This window comes from Zea mays, chromosome 2 (genome assembly GCF_902167145.1).
Source record: "Zea mays cultivar B73 chromosome 2, Zm-B73-REFERENCE-NAM-5.0, whole genome shotgun sequence".
Lineage (NCBI taxonomy): Eukaryota > Viridiplantae > Streptophyta > Magnoliopsida > Poales > Poaceae > Zea > Zea mays.
This window is the reverse complement of record NC_050097.1, coordinates 240,304,065-240,323,013: the sequence shown is the minus strand read 5'-3', so window position 1 is coordinate 240,323,013 and position 18,949 is coordinate 240,304,065. Positions and strand designations below refer to the sequence as shown.

At 44.7% G+C, this 18,949-nt stretch overlaps 1 protein-coding gene and 1 non-coding gene across 3 annotated transcripts; one reads left to right on the top strand and one right to left on the bottom strand.

Annotated features, from left to right (window-relative positions):
• Positions 1 to 1,292: 1,292 nt before the first annotated feature.
• Positions 1,293 to 11,953, bottom strand: LOC100275430 (uncharacterized). 2 transcript variants are annotated; one of them, XM_008669421.3, is made up of 18 exons: positions 11,693 to 11,953; positions 11,481 to 11,574; positions 11,248 to 11,348; positions 10,746 to 10,794; positions 10,086 to 10,178; positions 9,540 to 9,654; positions 9,109 to 9,169; positions 8,897 to 8,933; positions 8,761 to 8,822; positions 8,474 to 8,570; positions 8,026 to 8,100; positions 7,708 to 7,816; positions 6,886 to 6,995; positions 6,651 to 6,713; positions 6,197 to 6,276; positions 2,083 to 2,153; positions 1,958 to 2,001; positions 1,293 to 1,712 (listed from the first exon to the last, which is right to left on the bottom strand). In XM_008669421.3, exons 1-18 carry the CDS (start codon positions 11,917 to 11,919, stop codon positions 1,593 to 1,595), a joined length of 1,608 nt encoding a protein of 535 aa, XP_008667643.1. In that variant the 5' UTR covers positions 11,920 to 11,953; the 3' UTR covers positions 1,293 to 1,592.
• Positions 11,954 to 12,051: 98 nt separating this feature from the next.
• TRNAG-UCC (transfer RNA glycine (anticodon UCC)) lies at positions 12,052 to 12,123 on the top strand. Its single transcript has one exon. It is a non-coding gene; the product is annotated as a tRNA-Gly (tRNA).
• The last annotated feature ends 6,826 nt before the right edge of the window (positions 12,124 to 18,949 follow it).

The following is an 18,949-nucleotide window of genomic DNA, read 5'->3' as shown; positions in this document are numbered from 1 at the left end:
GACGTAGGTGACGAGCGTCGTGGCGTTGTCGGTGGTGGCCGGGCACTGGCAGAAGACGGGGAACATGACCATGGTGCCAACGTCGAGGTCGGTGGGCACCAGCATAGGGTTCACGCGCTCCACGGCCTGGTACTGCGTGAGGTTCTGTAGCTTGGTAACGCAGAGTCGCAGACGTTACAGCAAACAAGATAGCTAGGGCAGCTGCGAGGATAAGCTCAGAGTGAGTAGTGGCCACTGTTGGTCAAAGAGTTCCCATCGGCCGCCGTCAGATCATCAATGTTTGAATTCTTTTACAAATCAAGAAAAAATGTGGAGAGGAAGAAAATGAGACCCAGAAGTAACATTATTACAGCATATTTTGGGTCCATAAATCGAAGGAAATGATGACTTTACTAATTACTCATTCGGTGAACTATTAGTTGTCGTTTTAAACAAGGTTTGAGTCAAATTTATAAATTTTTGACTACAAATAACTATTTTATTATTTAGTTTTGAAACCTAATGTTTATATGCTCTGGTTTGTCTTAGCATGTATTTTTATAAAAGTATAAATGTATTAAGAGTTTATTTGTTTTTTTAAAAGATCGATTAAAGTTATATTTTAGAGACCATATCATTGTCCTAAATGATAACTAATAAGACACCGGAGAGGCGGAGAGCAGGGGAGACCGGAGGAAAGCAAAGGAAAGCAAAACCGTGTCCTTTCTCAATGTTTGCTTTGCCGTTGAAACCGAACCAAATAGGACCTAAATATTTTTTTCCCAATCGCCGGATTTTGGAAGAACCAACAATAGTAATGACATGTTTTACTATGCTTCCCCACATTTTATCGATATGATGAAAAGTGAATACAACACCAGCTGAAACCCAGAAACAGTAAAAAAAAATGCTACACAATATTTGCGCCACGGTTGCAAAAGCACCGCTGCGTAGAGCAGCAGCAGCTATTCACCAACCATTCCTCGTATTATTCATGTTGGGCCAGACTCAGGGTGTGAACCAATATTGAGCCCACGTTTTGATAGTGGTCTGATAAGTTCCAGACGACACAAGCCCCTGTTACTGTTGGGAATCAGGATCCGGAAGTAGCATCGTTTTGCGAGGAGAACGGCTCGGGGCCGGACGAGATCGCCGGAAGCGACAGTGGGGACGTGGGGTAAGGACGTGGCGCGGCCGCCTGGTGAGGTGGTGGGTGCCGTGCCGACGACTCGGCCGGCAACGGAAGTGGTGCGTAGTACAGAACGCTGCCGTCTCGCCACCGCTAGGTGGCCCCGTCAAGCTGTACTTGATCGTAAAAAGGGTTCTCCTGTTAAAACGGCGTCAGGAGACGAATGTTTGCTCCATTATTTCCCATCCCTTCCCTGAGGCAGTTCAGTTTTTTTTTTTTTTTTTTTGGTACCGGTATAGTTTTGATGTGACGCCTACGTGCATTTGCCTCCAACGCATGCCATACAGGCACAGAGCAGTTCAGCGCATTATTGCAACTGTCAGCAGAGCACCGCGTCACGCCTCGCGGAACCAAAGCTTTTGATGAGTGAGCCAACAAGCCCACTGATGGCCATGGGGGGATCGATCCTCCAGTCAGGTGACGGTCATATGCAGACGTGAGGCGGGATCAGCTTTCCCGGATTCATGATGTTGTTGGGATCCAGCGCCGCCTTTATTCTTTTCATCGTCCTGAGTGACTCGATGCCCAACTCCTTCTCCAGGTACTGCCACCAAACAAAAAGGAGACCAATACAGAAATGGATGTCTCATCAGAAAATTATAAACAAGCAAACATGACTTAGAAACATGAAGGGTATGAAGTCTTTATCCTACTGTCCAATAGGCTAGGACTAGATATCAACGGACTGCTGATATCTGTAATAATACATTCACTCTAATGAAGTGTTTAGCATTCAGCCATTCTCGTTTTTTTTATTATGCCATGGTTTTATTATTAGCTGGTACTTGCCTTCATTTTCCCTGTGCCAACACCATGCTCTCCTGTGCATGTACCTGCAGTTAGGTGCCAGTCATGTTATCCCTTATTCGGTGACAGCATGTAAACTTTATAGACAAGAAGTAGGCTATTTATACCTTCCATAGACAGAGCTGTATGGACCATGAAATGGTTTAGTCTCTCTGCTTCCTTTCGTTGGTCCTCTTGGCTTGGATCAAACAGGATAATTGTGTGAAAATTTCCATCACCAGCATGAGCAATAACCAGACTGGAACATAAATAATCAGAAATAAATGTCTGCATAACCAAAATATGTATTCATGGCTTGATGAAGTTACTGTAAGGTAATGCCATCCCAGATAATATTGTTTTCCTCCAACCCGTAGGAGAGCTGTGTATCTTCGTATTAAGAAGAAAAACAAACCCTCGCAACACTCACCCACCACCCAATACAGTATTCCCTCCGTTCTTTTTTATTTGTCACGTTTTAGTTCAAAAAGGGTTTATTTATTGATTATTATGGGAATATTACTGATGATGTTTCGATTTCGAGTTCTTCCCCTCCTGATGGTGGTTAATGTGTTGGATTCATCGGCTTGCCGAGTTGCTGTTGCTGGTTTATTAATGGTACTCAGGGCTTAGGGGTACCGATTGGCTTGTTTCACCTATGAATCAAGTTAAAACAAACACTGGAGCATGAACGCGCGGTTGCTTTTGCAGGATAGTGTGACAACGAGGTCAGGACATCTTGGATCCTTAGGCTTGAGCATTATTATCTGAATTCCGCTCACAAATCACAAGAATTGAACTACAGTTTGGGCTGTGAGAGCTGAGAAAGTGACTCGTTTAAATCAGATGAAGAGTTTGAGATGAGGCAAGTTTCCAAACCAGGACACTTCTCAATGAACTAGCGGGCGACAAATATTCGAGAACGGAGGTAGTACTACACTACGCACAAGGAGGATCACCTTCTAACACATAAACAATTTGACCTGAACACAACTAGGACAGGCTGCTAAAACCCATCTGGCAGCAAGGCAAGGAGTTGGGTAACTCCTTCAGCCCCGGCAAGTCTCCAATCTCGCAGCTCTTTAACAGCTTGGGCAGGGCCCCTCTAATGAGGTTGCCATCAAAGACGGTTGCCTATCAGCCAAATCGACCAGGCTCCAAGAATGATGATAGAGTTGAGGCCTTTCTGGTGCAGACTCCCCCCACCATGGATTTTGCTTGTGCCCAGTTGCCCACCAATCGTCAAAGTTTGTATTCAGTGGAGTTGATGAGAGGGCTTGCACCCCGGTCGTTGCAGCCGTAAGAACCAAAATTCCTTAGCAAAACTGGGTCATGTGTAGGTTTTGGGTTGTTTATGCGCCCATTGTAGGTTTTGGGCCCAGTTTCCCTTAAAACTGGGTCAAATATTTTTTTTCTTAATTGAGAGGCAGAGCTCCTGCCATTACGTTCAAAAAAAATATTCTTAGCGAAACGGCAGCCACAAAATAGGTGGTTGATTGTCTCCCCATCCAGATCCTTTCAGGCCTTGTTCGGTTATTTCTGTCACATATGGATTGGATTGGAAAAGATTACGAAGATTTTGACTTACTTGGGATTTAATCCCACTCAATCCCGTCCAATCCACATGGATTGTACATAAAACGAACGGGTCCTCATACGATCTGAATCAGATTGACCCTTAAAACATCAACCCACACGCTGACTTTGCATAATACTTTCCGGAAGAGGAGAAACACCACAAGTGGGTATCAACAACATCAGGTTGTAGGTATCCTTCCAGCAGATCCCATAAATTGAGGTATTGTAGCAGACCCACAATGGTTAAAGTTCTGCTTAAGCCAGCAGTACACCCATGGATGGATATCCCACTTCGTACTGTTCTTCGATTGGCTCTCCTCTTGATAAAGGGCAGACCTAGTGTCTCTCACATGAGTGGGGTCTAGAGAAGGGATAAACCGAAGTAAGTCTTCTCCCCGCAAATACAGAGAGGCTGCTTCGAAACCGTGACTTTGACTCTGTGAGACAGCTCTCATCACTGCACCAGACCTGCCATTCTCTTGGATACGACTATACGAGGGAGAAGTGGTTAGGTGCAAGATCAGCCACCTGTTGTCCATGCGGCCATTGATCAGTTCAAAAAAGAATGGAGGCTCCACTGCCCATTATTGAGCAAACTGCTACCGAGAAAAGGCCCTTATACCATGAGCTTGAATCGGGAAGCCTGACCAAGGGCGGTCTGGGTCAGTTTTGTACAGCCAAAGCTATCTTAGTCGGATAGCACAGTTTAGGTGCTGAAGGTTGGAGATCCCTATTGGAAACCTTAACCCTAATCAGGGTTGGGAATGCATTGATTTAATAGAGTTAGGTGGGCCAAGGCCTATTACAATAGAGGTATACACTAACAGTTACGCTAACATCCCCACAGTCACAACTCTATACTGTACAGAAGTTGAGACTGGCCCGGAACTCGGTGAAAATAGTGGAAGAAAGCCCCTTGGTGAAGATGTCGGTGAATTGCGAAGTGGTCGGGTCGCGGAGAACGCGGACATCACCGACAACGATACGCTCGCAGACGAAGTGGAGGTCGATCTCCACGTGCTACATGTGTTGATGTTGCACGAGATTGGAGAGGTAGACCGTGATGACATTGTCGCAGTAGACAAGGGCGGTGAGTGCAAGGGGGCTGTGAAGCTCATGAAGAAGCTGACGGAGCTAGGAAGCCTCGGCCATGTCATTTACCAAAGCGCAATACTCGGCCTCAACGCTGGAGCGGGAGACAACAGGCTACCCCTTTGAGGACTAGGAGATGAGGTTGGTGTCCAGAATCACGGCATAGACGGATGTGGACCGGTGTGTGTCGTGGCACAACCCAATCAGCGTCGGTGTAGACCACCAACTCAGAAGTCAGAGATGGCCGAAGGAGGAGGCCGAAGTCGAGGGAGCTACGAAGGTAGCGAAGGATCCGCTTAAGAGCAGTGAGCTGGGGCTCCCGTAGGGTGTGCATGTGAAGACACACCTACTGGACAGCGTAGGTGATGTCGGACCTGGTGAACGTGAGGTATTGGAGAGCCCCAGTGAGGCTCTGGTAGGCCGTCGCGTTGCTGACTGAGGCGTTGTCGTCGTCAAAGAGCTTCTCCTGAGTGTCGACAGGGGTGGAACAGAGCTTGCAGTCAGACATGCCAGCCTGCAGTAGGATGTCGAGAGCATACTGGCACTGGTGAAGAAAAAGGCCCTAAGGGCGCCGCTCCACGGTGACCCCAAGGAAGTGGTGGAGAGGACCCAGGTCCTTCATCGCGAACTCGTGCTGAAGGGCAACGATCGTGCGCTAGAGGAGAGCGGCACTAGATGTCGTCGACGTAGAGGAGATAGATGGTGTCCTCGTTGTGCCGATAGATGAACAGGGACATATCCGACTTGGCCTCGACGAAACCGAGGGAGACCGAGTAGGAGGCGAAATGATTGTACCAAGCCCGCGATGCCTACTTGAGACCATACAATGAGTGGTTCAACTTACAGACCAAACTCGAGCGAGTGGAGTCGACGAAAGCCTACGGGATGGCTATAGTACACTGTCTCAGTCAGAGTGCCATATAGGAAGGCATTCTTGACGACCAGCTGGTGAACCGCCCAGTCCCAGGAGAGGGCTAGGGAGAGGATGGTCCAGCAAAAGAAACCAAAACCAAACAGATCATGTCACACCAAACAGAACCAAAACCAAGCTTCCAAGGACCTCGATTAAGGGTAAACAAGAAGTCAGATGAAGGCCTTTGAAATATCAAGTTTGAGAAGGATTCAGGCTTGATTTTGCTAGAGGAACCTTGCCATCTGCTGCACGAGCATGAAATTATCTTGTATGGATCTACCTTTGATGAACACACTTTGGTTAATCGAGACCATGTCATTCAACTGCCTAGATAGCCTGTGGCGACCGTTCTTCCCAACGTTGGGATTTGGTTCTCCCCAACGGTGTGGGCAACATCTCAAGGTCAGGGGAGAGGGTGGTGGCTGCGGGGTCGAAGCGGACGTCGGTGGGGAGCAGCGAGGGCAGCGTAGGGAAGGGAGCGGGGAACAGTGGTGGCCATCGGGCCCAGAGTGGATGTCAGAGAGGGTAGAGGAGGGGGCGGGGGCGGGAGAGACGTGAGCCATTCTATCTCGTATAATATCAAACATCCTTTTGTCCTATATTTACAATAGTGAAAGAGGTGGCCATCTCTCAAAACTATTGAATGAAAAAATGCATACCAAGTCAATGGCGACGCATCAAGCAATCGCTTTGATGTAGATATGCATTCAGCAAGTCTGGATAGAGGGACACAAACATCCTACACAAACAGATACAGCAGCATTAGGAAACTCATTACAGATCATGCATTGTTAACTGACAACATGATCACAATGACCTTTTGGACAATCTGCACAGACATAAGAACAGAGGAGAAAAAAATGCCAATGAGAGAACAAACCTCTTCATTTATTTAAACAAGGACATCTTAATAGAGAAACATCATTTATATTGGATATGCTACTAATTTGGGATCGCAATTTCATGGAGAGCACATAGGGTATAGGGACATGCTGTTGAAGATTTATAACTGAGGAGCAAGCATTAAAGCACATGATACACAACACTAGATGTGGTTCCTGGATATTACAATGACATATATATGTATATTAACCAAGTGGTAAGAGAACAAACCGTTATCATAGCTTCATGATCAGGTTTCATAGCAAAACCAGCCCAAAGTGCCTCCTTCCTGATCTGCACTTAAAGGACTAAGTATTGTTACAAATATATTTCAATAATATAGATCCATTCCAATGCATGATGTAGACTGATTAATTATATCTGCAACTTTCACGTGTGTGCAAGATCGTATATAAAGAACCAAAGGGGGAATCAATATTCTCTTCAGATTAAATGCTCTACTGACCTTCCATAGTTCCGCTTTAGCATCTGGCTCCTCGACAAAAACAAAATCTGATCCATGGTGTTCAGTGGCAATTTTTTGAACCAAGAGAGTTTGTTCCAGAGCATATGCTTCTGGATATTTGCAAGAGGAATATGTTAACAAAAAAGAAGTAATCAGAATTTAATCATAGACCGTAACAACAGTTGCAGTTTAATAAATTCTGTGAGTCCAAAGGAATTTCTAATGGGCAGTTGAGGACGGTCCAGCAGCCAGTAAATTATATTATTATTATGTTGGTTTTGCCCGAAGATAATATATATCACAAGCTAGCAAGTGACCGGGCTATATCTTGTGAAAAAAATGCAGGAGGTACCATAAAGCAAAACTAGATATGTATTGTTATCAAATAAACTTCACTTTTCATGACGCCTATCTTGACCGATACCACTCCATTATATTTGATATACTACTGTGAAAGTGGTCTGGACAGCACTGTACATTGTGCACAGAGAAAATTTTGTTTATTAGAGAACATCCTGAGAAGTTTGTGCATCCCAGAACCTAGACTGCAAAAGTAAACCTTTGCTAATTGATATCCTGAAATACATAACAGAAGCAGTCGAATTGATGCAGCAGTAGTCGTATCATCATCCTTTACCCATTATTGCTGGTCAAGAATCAAGTCAAATTCATAATCTGTAAGCAGATTATGGCTACATGCAAACCTCTTATTCATCGAACTACATCTGGCAACTTATATTTTTCAAATAAATTCATTTGGGAGGGATAAGTACTGCCACCATGGATACATAATATAACTGATCATATAGTAAGTTGCATTACCTGTCCCTATGAATTCAAACATCAAGGTCGGCACTTCAGGCAAATTTTTGCCATTTGCCATATTTATTGCCTTTATCTGAACCTCGTCCAACAATTCCACTCTTGAAACCTAGTCATATAGAAAAGAAAGCATAAATATTGGCAAGCTGCAAGAGCTTTACAGGATAGACATCTATATTGGGACATTGATATTGGCAAACTGCAAGAAAACAGAGGCCAGAGCCTGCACATTCACATTTGTATGAAGCACAGGAAAACAGTACACACTGGAGCACCATGGTCATTGTAAAGGAAGAAAACACCAGGGAAAAAACAAACCTGTATCCCAGAAAGCATTGTTGCAATAGCAACATCAGCAGCATCCTTAATTGTTTTGAAATTGCACATTGCAACCTGAAATAGAAGGAAAATGCATGTTGAGTGCCTCCATAACTAAAATGAAAACAAAAAAGATACATAATACAAAGAAAATTGACAGCATGAATCTAGCAAACTGTGTTCTGTCTTTTATGTATATGCTTGCACAGATTTTTCTGAAGATGAAAGACAACAGTGGTATTTCATAGCATGAAGGTGGTCATTCCTTTTAGAAAGAATAGAAAAATTTCCAAAAAAACGAACAGCATTTACTTTAAGGGTTCCTACATACTAGACTATGTTGAGATTCAAGCCTATACAAAGAACTTTGCAGTGGTAGGAAAAGATTGAGTTTGGTATTTACTAAATCAAAAGATACTCACTACCCGGTAAAAAAACAGATACTCACTACAGAATGAGATGGAAGCTTTTGGAGTCGTAAAGTCACTTCTGTAATTACACCCAAAGTTCCTTCACTCCCAATGATCAAACGAGCAAGGTCATACCTGACATTCAACAGGGCAGAGGTAAACAAACTTGCAAAAATCGATGGACAGGTGGCAGAAATAGAATACCATATGTATATAGCACAAATATGGATAAAAGAAACACTAAGCAGTGAAAATAGTATTCACTTCCAAAAACAAACAAAAAGGGTCATTCTAACAATCAGGACTTCAGGAGTGCCTTGCATACCCAGCTGCACTCTTTCGAGCCCGGGAGCCTGTCTTGACAACATCACCATTTGGCAAAACAGCCTGCATGAACCAAGAAATTTTACTATTTGCGTGTGGAACTATACAGAGTACTTCTTATGCAGGGGGAGAGGTACCCGAAGATTAATCACATTATCCCGCATTGTTCCATACCTACAAACTAGGAAGGAAGCCATAAAAGTCATTTAAAAGATATAATACAAAGCTAGCAAAGTATATGAGCTGACATCAGTCTTATGATTGTATGTTATTGAGTGATGAGGGTTTATGGTTATGATAGACCAACCTTGAAGATACCCTGAAAATACAAGGATAAATTGGTAATTACCTCACAGCTAATGAACCAGAACAACGAGTAGCACACATTCCTCCAATGGTGGCCCCAGGCCCTGCAAATCAAATTGTTTTTTCAGCTAAAGCATGAGTGTTTGGCTTCCATAAACATGCAGAATTTAACATGACCATCTTCTAAATATGATGAAGGCTCTATTGATGTTTCCAGAGAATGATAATGGCATACGTTTGAAACCATCGAAGCAAGTGAAAATGGAGTTACTGACTATGACTAGATTCTACAAATACTTCGATCAAGAGTAAATTAGATGCAATAGGGAACAATGACTTACCAACTGCAACCAAGTTAAATTAGATGCAATTGCACATTGAGTAATTACATTTAAAAGTTCATAACAGGGTGCCTTGAAAAGATAAATGGATATTTTGAAAGGCTTTATTATGAACAAAGAACAAGGACCTTTCCTGGATCAAGAGGAAAAAATAGGCCATAGGGCTTCAGGTATTCGTTCAGCTCTATCCATCCAACTCCAGGTTCAACAACTACGTCCATATCCTCAACATTCAGGGATTTTATTTTCTGTAGAGAATTTACGCCATGATGAACCACACCACACATTTGAACAAAAGAAACGAAGTAGACAGGTCAAAGCTCGAATATTCAATTGCTTCTTAAGCATTAGAATACAGTTCTAACTCATTCACAAATAATTCGTTTTCGTAACATCATTAACACCTAGCTATAGCTATATGCTCTAGATTATGCGTCTGTTTGGCTCCTGCCACTATTTGCCTTAGCCGCAGCTGTGCCTTCGCTACAAGTATGGCGAGCAAAAACTGCACCAAACTTTTGGCGAGCCGTGGCTCCGAAATGAGCTAGCAACGCCTCAGCAAAGTTCAGCACGCCGTAAATTGGGTTATAAAGCAAACAAACGCTAGGCATGCTGGGCTGTGGCGAGCTATGGCGAGTGGAGGTAAGGAACCAAGCACGCCCTATTGCTTAATTTGTACCTTCATCAAGGTCATGTCGATGCAAACACCACCATGAGGTGCCAGTGTGTGACCCTCTATTGAGGTAGCCCCACCATATGGTACAATTGGAACCTGAACACGGGGAGATCGAACATAAATCGGATCAATGATGATGATGCAACCTTTATACATATAATTTTGCTCTGCAGATAAAAAAAACAAAAGACATGTGAAGGCCCTCTTCTTAATCTTATTGACTGTAGCAACAAAGCCACTAACCAAGCTATGGATTCTCATTTATAAAACACTCATAAATTGGTTTCCCATTTTACAAAATGGTAGAGTAGCTTTTGCATTTCCAGGGAGAAGTTAATTTCTATGTTTGTAGATGGATAGTGTAGTGTTGCACTCTACAATAAAAGATATATATCAATTGTAGCATGGAAAACAGAGAAAGTTCAGTTATGCAATTATAACATGTGGTTAGTAAGCACTTGGAGCCCCACCAAACACAAATGTATTTGAAATGGAGAAATAACTAGTTCAAAAGATTATCAACGGCATAGTGGATACTGAACTGTCTCTGAGAGTGTCAAAACATGGTAAAAATCTAATGCTGTAATTGTGCAGGATCAGTAAGTATCCAATGATGTCCCGTTATAATCCTATATGTTTGCACTCGTGAAAAGAATACCATACCTTGTGCTTGTTACAGGCCATCACAATCCTTTGTACCTCATCTTGCGAGCTGCAAAATAGACGATGAAGGCATCACTTCATTACAAGAAATAGATCATTCAATCAATACATGCTTGAGATATGGAGCAGGTTCAGTGTCGTAAATAATCATGTGTGTCTAGGTTCATAGCATTTACTTTAGCTAAACTTCAGCATGGATTAATAGGCTAATTGGGTGAGTGAATTTCTGCATTTATTAGGAGGCTATCACAGCCTGCCTTTGTCATTCCAATCACCAAACCACTTGTGTCCGTGTGTGATCCTGTATTCGTGTGACCTGTTGGAGGATTTAGGCTTTACATTCAGCGGATCCCAACATCAAGTGCCGATACATGACATTGTAAGATGGGTCAGACAAGTCAGAGACCATTCTAGGCAAAACGCTTGAAACATATAACGTCTCCTACAAGCCCTTGATTTCAACAGAGTGATGACCACTGGAGTTCTTAGTAAGCATCATCACCTCGGGAACACGACGACATCAGGCAGGTTGACCGCCTTGTGGAAGCTGTTCTGTGGCGTGCCATGGAAGCTCCTCTCCTCGTAGTCCAGAGTGATGTTGTCCTGCCAATTAAGCCGTCCACTCACCCGTCAGCGAGACAGCGAACAAAACATCAAATACTTGGAATCCACACATCATGGTCATCAGTGCGCACAGGTCAAATGCAGCGGTGGCTATCCGATCACCAAACTCACCCCGAGGAAGGACGCGAGCTCGTCGATGAACTCCTGCGGCACGAACTTCCGCTCCCCACGAACCACCAGATCGGCGCTGTCCTTGCCCCCGACCCTGAGCCAGAGTACCAGACAGACAGAGCGTGCGGGGTCAGGCGGTCAGGTGAGGTCAACCGCAGCTGAGCGAGTAGCGGAACACAAGCAATTATGATGAGGTTAGATGATGCGGGCACCGGTGATCTAGGCCGGAGTCGCAGAGCGCGACGGTTGCTCCCCCAGCGGCGGCGGCGGCGGCGGCGGCGAGGAAGGAGAGGAAATGCGGGAGGCGGCGGGCGGAGGAGGGGGTAGGGGATGGGGACGGAGATGGGACGTGGGGCTGGGTGGAGAGCGCAAGGCGGACGGAGGAGATGGCGAGCAGCGCGCGGCGGTGGCGAGAGAGGCGTAGGAGGGAGGTGGCCATGGCGGAGTGGAGCAGAGTGGTGTGGAGCAGACAAGCAGTGGATTGGAAAGACAATTTATCCACGTCTCGATAGTCACACTACTACGACTGTTTATTAATATGTAAAAACTGTACCCAATACTCACATCAGTAGCGTTTGTAGTCCAACGGTTAGGATAATTGCCTTCCAAGCAATAGACCCGGGTTCGACTCCCGGCAGACGCAGTCATTTTTTTATTTTAAAAAAATGAATTTATCATTTAAGGGTTTGGTTGCAAAACGCACCCTAGAAGATTATCACAGCTCCCTGCCGCACAGCCTGTTTCCTTTCGGTCAAACGATTTTTTTTGGGTTTGCACAATTTTTCTTTTTCTCTCGTTTTTTTCCTGAACAATGCAATATAGGAACTACTCCTTTTATCTTAAAATATAATATATGTATTCACAAATATATGATATCATTGACTTTTTCGAAAAAAATGACCACTCGTTCTATTTAAAATATTTATTCAAAATGTAAAATTTTAAGTCAAACACAAACCACCTTAAATGATATAACAAATCACAATAAAATAAATGATAACTCATTTTTTTTTGAATAATACAGATAGTCAAAGTTTTTTTAAAAGTCAATGGTGTCATATAATTATAAACGGAGGGAATAGTTTTTTCTAGCAATCTTTTTTTGTCTATATTCATTTGAAGGATAACAAATATAGATATACATACAAACTATACTTATAAATTAATTAATGAATTTATGTTTAGTCTAAAACGAATTAAATTTTAGGAGGGAGGGTATGATTTTCCAATAAATCAACCATCCTGTATCTAATATCCAAGGACTAGTTTGTAAAGTCAATTCCTCCTTGAAATTATAGATGTTTGAGGTGAAAATAAATTCATCTATCCCTCAATTCCCTACAACCCAAAGCGATTTGAGTTTTGAAACTGACTCTAAACGTTTTAAGCCCACACTTAAAATCCATCTTATCAAATGTAGGAAATACACTCTCTAAAAACATTGGTGATTGCTTAAATGAGAAGAAAAAAACTACACAGTGATAATAGAATCTCTACTACTCTATAAGCCTTCAATGTATGCGTCCACAATCGTGTGCCATGTTCTGCCGCACAATCCTCTCTCTCCGCTCCTCATCGCACAGATGCGCTCCCACCACGCCATAGTCGCTCTCAATTGCCTCCCCCACCGCGCCAGAGCCGCAGTCCGCGCCTCCCCCACCGCGCCCTTCCATCCATGGCGGTCGCCGCAATCCAAGCCTCCCCCATCGTGCTTATAGTGATGGCTCACGGATGCGCTCCCACCATGCCAGAGCCGCTCTCAATCGCCTCCCCCACCGCGCCAGATCCGGAATCCGCTCCTCCCCCACCGCGCTCCTCACCCATGCCAAGGACAAGACCGCCTCCCTCCACGCCCGCCTCGCCAACTCCACGCCCAGCGTCACGCCCCTCCCCCCATGGCCAGCGAGTCCGAGTGGTGGAACCAACGACGCATGCGCATCGAGGAGCGCGGTGGGCACGATGGAGGTGGACGCTGAAAGGGAAATGTGCCTTTGGGCCATTTCTAAGTATTTTGGTGATTAAGTGCCAACACAAGTGCTTAAATGTGAATCTATGCCCATGGATGAACAAAGTGCAAATCACAAGTAAAGGTATGTTTCTAAGCCTTAGTACATTGGTTTTGTGTACTAATATATTTGTCTAAGTGTTAGAAACAGAGAGAAGAAGAAAAGGAGAATGTTGGCTGTGTACAGCCAACAGGCTGTTTCGGTCTGGGGCACCGGACTGTCCGGTGGTGCACCGGACAGTGTCCGGTGCGCCAGGCTGCCTCGACCTGAAGACGCCGCTCTCGGGAATTTGCCGACGGCGTACGACTAAAATTCACCGGACTGTCCGGTGTGCACCGGACTGTCCGGTGAGCCAACGGTCGGCCGCGGAATCTGCGCACGACACGTGGTCTGGCCAACGGTTGGAAGGAGGCACCGGACTGTCCGGTGTGCACCGGACTGTCCGGTGTGCACCGGACTGTCCGGTGCGCCAGATCTGCAACGGTCGGCTGCGCCTGTTAAGGAAAGAAATCGGGCACCGGACAGTGTCCGGTGTGCACCGGACTGTCCGGTGCGCCCGACGACAGAAGGCAAGGATAGCCTTCCAGACTTGTTCTCAACGGCTCCTAGCTGCCTTGGGGCTATAAAAGGGACCCCTAGGCGCATGGAGGAGGACACCAAGCATTCCTACAACCTTTCTAAGCACCAAGACATCGATTCCGCGCATTTGATTCATTGTGATAGCATATAGAGCTCTTGTTGAGTTGTGAACTCATTGAGTTGTGTTGCGAGCTCTTGTTGCGACTTGTGTGCGTGTTGTTGCTCTGATTTTGAGTCTTGTGTGCGTTGCTAGTTCCCTCCTTACTTCGTATTTCTTTGTGAATCTCAAGTGTAAGGGCGAGAGGCTCCAAAGTTGTGGAGATTCCTCGCAAACGGGATATTGAGAAGAAAAGCATAACACTGTGGTATTCAAGTTGATCATTGGATCACTTGAGAGGAGTTGAGTGCAACTCTCGTCCGTTGGGACGCCACAACGTGGAGTAGGCAAGTTTTTGTACTTGGCCGAACCACGGGATAAATCACTGTGTCTTCTCTGTGTCGAACTTCTTGTGATTATCATATTGTGCAAGATCTTCGCTCTAGCCACCTGGCATTAACTGTGCTAACGCTTAACAAGTTTTTGTGGCTATAAGTTGGAATTTTACAGGATCACCTATTCACCCCCCCCCTCTAGGTGCTCTCAATTGGTATCGGAGCCGTTCTCTTCAAGAAAGGGACTAACCGCCCGAAGAGATGGATCCTAAGGGGAAGGGAATCGTGATCAACGACAAGGAGAAGGAGTCCTTCGTCAACGAGCCAAAGGATGACAAGTCCAACGACTCGGGCTCAGGCCATAGACGAAAAGATGGGAAGAAGAAGAAGACAAGGCGCATCAAGGAGATTGTCTACTACGACAGCGATGAATCTTCCTCTTCCCAAAAGGACGACGACAACGACTACAGGAAGACGGTCAATTCGAACTTTTCATTTGACTATTCTCGTATTCCACATAATTCGAATTCGCATTTGCTTTCCATTCCTCTTGGCAAACCTCCACACTTCGATGGGGAGGACTACGGATTTTGGAGTCACAAAATGCGTAGTCACTTATTCTCTCTCCATCCAAGCATATGGGAGATTGTAGAGAATGGAATGAAATTTGATAGCTCGGATAGTCCTATGCTTATAAATGAACAAATCCATAGAAATGCACGAGCTACTACTGTCCTCTTAGCATCTTTGTGCAGGGAAGAATACAATAAGGTGAGCGGCTTGGACAATGCCAAGCAGATATGGGACACCCTCAAGATCTCTCACGAGGGCAACGACGTCACCATGCTCACCAAGATGGAGTTGGTGGAGGGCGAACTTGGGAGATTCGCTATGATAAGGGGGGAGGAGCCAACCCAAACATACAACCGGCTCAAAACCCTTGTCAACAAGATAAGAAGCTATGGAAGCACGCGATGGACGGACCACGACGTCGTCCGCCTAATGCTAAGGTCTTTTACCGTTCTTGATCCTCATTTGGTGAATAATATTCGTGAGAATCCCAGGTACACCAAAATGTCGCCCGAAGAAGTTCTTGGGAAGTTCGTAAGCGGGCGAATGATGATCAAGGAGGCAAGATACGTGGACGACGCGTTGAACGGTCCTATCCATGAGACTCAACCCATTGCTCTCAAGGCAATAAGGAGCAAGGAGGCGCTACCAAGCAAGGTGGCGCAAGTTGAGGCGGCCGGGCTAAATAATGAGGAGATGGTCCTCATCATTAAGCGCTTCAAGACGGCGCTTAAAGGTCGCAAGGGACAGCCAAGCAAGACCAAGACAAAGGAGAAGCGCTCATGCTTCAAATGTGGTAAGATCGGTCATTTCATTGCGAACTGTCCCGATAATGAAAGTGACCAGGAAAAAGGGGACAAGAGGGAAAAGAAGAAGCATTACAAGAAGGCCAAGGGCGAGGCGCATCTAGGCAAAGAGTGGGACTCGGACTGCTCCTCCTCCGACTCCGATAATGAAGGACTCGCCGCCACCGCCTTCAACAAGTCATCTCTCTTCCCCAACGAGCGTCATACATGCCTTATGGCAAGGGAGAAGAAGGTATGTACTCAGAACTCTACCTATGCTTCTTCAAGTGAGGACGAATCTAGTGATGAGGATGAAGTAGATTACTCATGCCTGTTTAAAGGCCTGGATAGAACCAAGGTAGATAAAATTAATGAATTGATTGATGCCCTGAATGAGAAGAACATACTTCTAGAAAAGCAAGAGGATTTGTTGTATGAAGAACATGATAAATTTGTAGAAGCTCAAAGATCTCATGCTCTAGAAGTTAAAAGAAATGAAATGCTTTCTTGTGAATTATCTTCTTGTCATGATACGATTTCTAAATTAAGGAGCATTAATGATGATTTGAATGCTAAGTTAGAGATTGCTAGTAAATCCACCTCTTGTGTAGAAAATGTTGTAGCGTGCACTAGGTGTAAAGATATTAACATTGATGCTTGTAGTGAACACCTAGCTTGCATTTCTAAATTAAATGAAGAGGTAGCTAGTCTTAATGTCCAACTTAATACTAGCAAAAGTGACTTTGAGAAACTAAAATTTGCTAGGGATGCCTACACGGTTGGTAGACACCCCTCAATTAAGGATGGGCTTGGCTTCAAGAGGGAAGCCAAGAACTTAACAAGCCATAAGGCTCCCATCTCCGCCAAGGAGAAAGGGAAGGCCCCTATGGCAAGTAGCACTAAAAGGAATCATGCTTTTATATATCATGATAGGAGACAAACTAGAAATGCTTATAGGAGTTATAATGCTTATGATGATTTTAACTCACATGCCATGTTTGCTTCTAGTTCTTCCTGTATGCATGGTAGAAATATGCCTAGAAAGAATATTATTCATGCTCCTAGGAAAGTAGTGAATGAATCTTCTACAATTTATCATGCTTTGAATGCTTCCTTTGCAATTTGTAGAAAGGATAGGAAGGTAATTGCTAGGAAATTAGGGGCAAGATGCAAGGGAGACAAAACTTGCATCTGGGTCCCTAAGAATATTTGTGCTAACCTTGTAGGACCCAACATGAGTTGGGTACCTAAGTCCCAAGCCTAAATTTGCCTTGCAGGTTTATGCATCCGGGGGTTCAAGCTGGATTATTGATAGCGGATGCACAAACCATATGACGGGGGAGAAGAAGATGTTCACCTCCTACGTCAAGAATAAGGATTCCCAAGATTCAATCATATTCGGTGATGGGAATCAAGGCAAGGTAAAAGGGTTAGGTAAAATTGCAATTTCTAATGAGCACTCTATCTCTAATGTGTTTTAGTAGAGTCTCTAGGATATAATTTACTATCTGTTAGTCAATTATGCAATATGGGATATAACTGTCTATTTACAAATGTAGATGTGTCTGTCTTTAGAAGAAGTGATGGTTCACTAGCTTTTAAGGGTGTATTAGACGGCAAACTGTATTTAGTTGATTTTGCAAAAGAAGAAGCCGGTCTAGATGCATGCTTAATAGCTAAGACTAGCATGGGCTGGCTGTGGCATCGCCGCTTAGCACATGTGGGGATGAAGAACCTTCACAAACTTCTAAAGGGTGAACACGTGATAGGATTGACTAACGTTCAATTCGAAAAAGATAGACCTTGTGCAGCTTGTCAAGCAGGTAAACAGGTGGGAGGAGCGCATCACAACAAGAATGTGATGACCACCTCAAGACCTCTGGAGCTGCTGCATATGGACCTCTTCGGACCCGTCGCCTATCTGAGCATAGGAGGGAGTAAGTATGGTCTAGTTATTGTTGATGACTTTTCCCGCTTCACTTGGGTGTTCTTTTTGCAGGATAAGTCTGAAACCCAAGGGACCCTCAAGCGCTTCCTCAGGAGAGCTCAAAATGAGTTTGAGCTCAAGGTAAAGAAGATAAGGAGCGACAACGGATCCGAGTTCAAGAACCTTCAAGTGGAGGAGTTCCTTGAAGAGGAAGGGATCAAGCACGAGTTCTCCGCTCCCTACACACCACAGCAAAATGGTGTGGTAGAGAGGAAGAACAGGACGCTCATCGACATGGCGAGGACGATGCTAGGAGAGTTCAAGACCCCCGAGTACTTTTGGACGGAAGCCGTGAACACGGCTTGCCACGCCATCAACAGGGTCTACCTTCATCGCCTCCTCAAGAAGACGTCGTATGAGCTACTAACCGGTAACAAACCCAATGTATCATACTTTCGTGTATTTGGGAGCAAGTGCTACATTCTAGTGAAGAAGAGTAGAAATTCTAAATTTGCTCCCAAAGCTGTAGAAGGGTTTTTGTTAGGTTATGACTCAAATACAAAGGCGTATAGAGTCTTCAACAAATCATCGGGTTTGGTTGAAGTCTCTAGCGACGTTGTATTTGATGAGACTAATGGCTCTCCAAGAGAGCAAGTTGTTGATTGTGATGATGTAGATGAAGAAGATGTTCCGACGGCCGCTATACGAACCATGGCGATTGGAGAAGTTCGGCCACAGGAACAAGATGAACAAGATCAACCTTCTTCCTCAACAATGGTGCATCCCCCAACTCAAGACGATGAACAGGTTCATCAACAGGAGGCGTGTGATCAAGGGGGAGCACAAGATGATCATGTGATGGAGGAAGAAGCGGAACCAGCACCTCCAACCCAAGTTCGAGCAATGATTCAAAGGGATCATCCCGTCGACCAAATTCTGGGTGACATTAGCAAGGGAGTAACTACTCGATCTCGATTAGTTAATTTTTGTGAGCATTACTCCTTTGTCTCTTCTATTGAGCCTTTCAGGGTAGAGGAGGCCTTGCTAGATCCGGACTGGGTGTTGGCCATGCAAGAGGAGCTCAATAACTTCAAGAGGAATGAAGTTTGGACACCGGTGCCTCGTCCAAAGCAAAATGTTGTGGGAACCAAGTGGGTGTTCCGCAACAAA